The sequence below is a fragment of the Brachyhypopomus gauderio genome, chromosome 17, assembly GCF_052324685.1.
Source record: "Brachyhypopomus gauderio isolate BG-103 chromosome 17, BGAUD_0.2, whole genome shotgun sequence".
NCBI classification, from domain to species: Eukaryota; Metazoa; Chordata; class Actinopteri; order Gymnotiformes; family Hypopomidae; genus Brachyhypopomus; species Brachyhypopomus gauderio.
In genome coordinates, this window is record NC_135227.1 from 18255419 (window position 1) to 18260418 (window position 5000).

The 5000-nt window shown below is 45.3% G+C and overlaps 1 protein-coding gene across 1 annotated transcript in view; it reads left to right on the plus strand.

Annotated features, from left to right (window-relative positions):
• The first annotated feature begins 3581 nt into the window (after window positions 1-3581).
• Window positions 3582-5000, plus strand: part of ltbp1 (latent transforming growth factor beta binding protein 1) — a 10531-nt gene continuing 9112 nt past the window's right edge. Inside the window, exon 1 of the mRNA XM_076978093.1 lies at window positions 3582-3812. Within this exon, the coding sequence (XP_076834208.1) occupies window positions 3734-3812 (79 nt within the window). The 5' untranslated portion in view covers window positions 3582-3733. The remainder of the gene's footprint in view (window positions 3813-5000) is intronic.

Genomic DNA, 5000 nt, shown 5'->3' on the forward strand with positions numbered 1-5000 from the left:
CCTCTTGTTCATGACATTACCGTGGTGTAGTCAAGGGTTCTCTCATGGTCCTGACCTGACGGGCCTGTCGAGAGCACTCAGCGTGATGAATGGGGAGAGCCCGACCGGCGGCCCGGCCCAAATGGGATCTGTAGTGAGGGGAGCGGTGAACCCTGACCTCCAAACCCCTCCGCACATTAAGGCCAGAGACGGACCGCACTGACCGAAGGACCTCGTGCACACGGCCGGTAATGAAGCCGAGGCGGCCGGTCACAGCGGTACCGGGCGGATCCATTTTCCTGTGTCACTGGGTCAGGGACCGGGCTCTGGCGCCCCTGGCTGTAGTTAATTATGTGGGCGTATCGCATTGCACAGTTGAGTGGAGTTGCAGTGTGTTGGTAGGTGGTGTAAAGCGAGGGAAGGTGATCTGTACAGGACACGCAGGACCAGGACACGCAGGACCAGGACCTTCAGAGGACGCTGGGTCAGACTGTGTTCGACACTGGCACTGTCACAGCTTCAAACGTACACGCACGGTCCCAGTACTGCTGATGAAAACCACGAAAACAGGACAATCGGAATAAACACCCAACAGAAATCACACTGTTTAGGGAGGTTAGGGAGATGTAAGTGAATAATGCGACACAGACACGCTCGTGTGGACGTGTTCGTGTGGACGTGTTCGTGTGGACGTGCTCGTGTGGACGTGCTCGTGTGGACGTGCTAGTGTTCATGCGTTGTTGCTGTTTGTCTCGATGTGATCGATGATACAAATACCTTTACATGGTACAGGTGTTAAGTCTAGTAAATAGACAGGCAATATTTGTTTATTCATATAACCTAACATTGTTTGTGATATGTTTAGTCCTAAAGATTAGGATTAGGAGGACAGTTTGGTTGGCGGGAACGGGGAAAAGGTTGTAGTTGAAAATGGTGAACGAATAAAGAGGTTTTTACTGAGTTTATGAAGTTCGTTTCTATTTGAGTAACACGGGGGAGTGTGTAGGGTACAGGGGGGAGTGTGTAGGGTACAGGGGGGAGTGTGTAGGGAACAGGGGGGAGTGCGTAGGGAACAGGGGGGAGTGCGTAGGGAACAGGGGGGAGTGCGTAGGGAACAGGGGGGAGTGCGTAGGGAACAGGGGGGAGTGCGTAGGGAACAGGGGGGAGTGCGTAGGGTACAGGGGGGAGTGCGTAGGGTACAGGGGGAGTGCGTAGGGTACAGGGGGAAGTGCGTAGGGAACGGGGGGAGTGCGTAGTGATCAGTTCTTCACGACCTTCATCATTAGTGATCAGTTCTCCATGACCTTCATCATTAGTGATCAGTTCTCTATGACCTTCATCATTAGTGATCAGTTCTCCACGAACTTCATCACTAGTGATCAGTTCTCCACGACCTTCATCATTAGTGATCAGTTCTCTATGACCTTCATCATTAGTGATCAGTTCTCCACGACCTTCATCATTAGTGATCAGTTCTCCACGACCTTCATCATTAGTGATCAGTTCTCTATGACCTTCATCATTAGTGATCAGTTCTCTATGACCTTCATCATTAGTGATCAGTTCTCCATGGCCTTCATCATTAGTGATCAGTTCTCCACGACCTTCATCATTAGTGATCAGTTCTGTATGGACCTTCTTCATTAGTGATCAGTTCTCTATGACCTTCATCATTAGTGATCAGTTCTCCATGACCTTCATCATTAGTGATCAGTTCTGTATGGGCCTTCATCATTAGTGATCAGTTCTCCATGGCCTTCATCATTAGTGATCAGTTCTTCACGACCTTCATCATTAGTGATCAGTTCTCCATGACCTTCATCATTAATGATCAGTTCTCCATGACCTTCATCATTAGTGATCAGTTCTTCACGACCTTCATCATTAGTGATCAGTTCTCCATGACCTTCATCATTAGTGATCAGTTCTCCATGGCCTTCATCATTAGTGATCAGTTCTTCACGACCTTCATCATTAGTGATCAGTTCTCCATGACCTTCATCATTAGTGATCAGTTCTCCACGACCTTCATCAGTAGTGATCAGTTCTCTACGACCTTCATCATTAGTGATCAGTTCTCCATGACCTTCATCATTAGTGATCAGTTCTTCACGACCTTCATCATTAGTGATCAGTTCTCCATGACCTTCATCATTAGTGATCAGTTCTCTATGACCTTCATCATTAGTGATCAGTTCTCTATGACCTTCATCATTAGTGATCAGTTCTCCATGGCCTTCATCATTAGTGATCAGTTCTCCACGACCTTCATCATTAGTGATCAGTTCTGTATGGACCTTCTTCATTAGTGATCAGTTCTCCATGACCTTCATCATTAGTGATCAGTTCTCCATGGCCTTCATCATTAGTGATCAGTTCTCCATGGCCTTCATCATTAGTGATCAGTTCTTCACGACCGTCATCATTAGTGATCAGTTCTCCATGACCTTCATCATTAATGATCAGTTCTCCATGACCTTCATCATTAGTGATCAGTTCTTCACGACCTTCATCATTAGTGATCAGTTCTCCATGACCTTCATCATTAGTGATCAGTTCTCCATGACCATCATTAGTGATCAGTTCTCCACAACCTTCATCATTAGTGATCAGTTCTCTATGACCTTCATCATTAGTGATCAGTTCTCCACGACCTTCATCAGTAGTGATCAGTTCTGTATGGACCTTCTTCATTAGTGATCAGTTCTCTATGACCTTCATCATTAGTGATCAGTTCTCCATGACCATCATTAGTGATCAGTTCTCCACGACCTTCATCATTAGTGACCAGTTCTCCACGACCTTCATCATTAGTGATCAGTTCTCTATGACCTTCATCATTAGTGATCAGTTCTCTACGACCTTCATCATTAGTGATCAGTTCTCTATGACCTTCATCATTAGTGATCAGTTCTCCACGACCTTCATCAGTAGTGATCAGTTCTGTATGGACCTTCTTCATTAGTGATCAGTTCTCTATGACCTTCATCATTAGTGATCAGTTCTCCATGACCTTCATCATTAGTGATCAGTTCTCCATGGCCTTCATCATTAGTGATCAGTTCTGTATGGACCTTCTTCATTAGTGATCAGTTCTCTATGACCTTCATCATTAGTGATCAGTTCTCCATGACCTTCATCATTAGTGATCAGTTCTCCATGGCCTTCATCATTAGTGATCAGTTCTCCATGGCCTTCATCATTAGTGATCAGTTCTTCACGACCGTCATCATTAGTGATCAGTTCTCCATGACCTTCATCATTAATGATCAGTTCTCCATGACCTTCATCATTAGTGATCAGTTCTTCACGACCTTCATCATTAGTGATCAGTTCTCCATGACCTTCATCATTAGTGATCAGTTCTCCATGACCTTCATCATTAGTGATCAGTTCTCCACGACCTTCATCAGTAGTGATCAGTTCTCTACGACCTTCATCATTAGTGATCAGTTCTCCATGACCTTCATCAGTAGTGATCAGTTCTTCACGGCCTTCATCATTAGTGATCAGTTCTCCATGACCTTCATCATTAGTGATCAGTTCTTCACGACCTTCATCATTAGTGACCAGTTCTCCGTGACCTTCATCATTAGTGATCAGTTCTCCACGACCTTCATCATTAGTGATCAGTTCTCCGTGACCTTCATCATCTCCCTCTTGCTCCACAGCGCCCTCTGTTGGGAGGAAGGAGTGCTACTACAACCTGAATGATGAGAACCTGTGTGACAACGTGTTGGGGAGCAGCGTGACTATGGAGGAGTGTTGCTGCACGCTGGGGGCCGGCTGGGGCGATAACTGCGAGGTCTTCCCCTGCCCCGTGGAGGGCACAGGTAGGGTCAACTGCCCCAGGGTCACCACGACTGCACCACGACTCTCAAGGTCACCACTACAGATCACCATAGCAAACCAAGAGGACTGTTCATGTAATATGTAAATCTATACATTAAGGAGACTCCATACTGTACAGTAGTTATTAGTTAGGAAATATATACATTAATGGTTTGTGATCAGTATTTTTATATTAAATTTTTTAAGCCATGTATAAAGTCTAGGACTTAGCAGAAAATGTGCCCTGCGATCAATAAGGCTGGTGTACAGGACACTGATTAAGAGCCAACCACCATTTTCCATCGCAAGTATCATTTAGTTCAAGGCTGTAAATAATCAGATGCATGATCCTTAAGTACGTGCTGTTAAGCTAATTGTGAAAGACGTGTGCTATGAGACGTGTGCTACATGACGTGTGCTATGAGACGTGTGCTTTGAGACATGTACTACATGACGTGTGCTGAGACGTACTATGAGACGTGCTACATGACATGTGCTATGAGACATGTACTATGAGATGTGTGCTATGAGACGTGTGCTACGAGACGTGTGCTACGAGACGTGTGCTACGAGACGTGTGCTACATGACGTGTGCTACGAGACGTGTGCTACGAGACGTGTACTTTGAGACGTGTACTATGAGACGTGTGCTACATGATGTCTACTTTGAGACGTGTACTTTGAGACGTGTACTTTGAGACGTGTGCTATGAGACGTGTACTTTGAGACGTCTACTATGAGACGTGTACTATGAGACGTGTGCTACATGATGTCTACTATGAGACGTGTACTAAGAGACGTGTGCTACATGATGTCTACTATGAGACGTGTGCTACATGATGTCTACTATGAGACGTGTACTATGAGACATGTGCTACATGATGTCTACTATGAGACGTGTGCTATGAGACGTGTGCTACATGATGTCTACTATGAGACGTGTGCTATGAGACGTGTGCTACATGATGTCTACTATGAGACGTGTACTATGAGACGTGTACTAAGAGACGTGTGCTACATGATGTCTACTATGAGACGTGTACTATGAGACGTGTACTATGAGACGTGTACTATGAGACGTGTACTAAGAGACGTGTGCTACATGATGTCTACTATGAGACGTGTACTATGAGACGTGTGCTACATGATGTCTACTATGAGACGTGTGCTATGAGACAAATGTTGCTGAT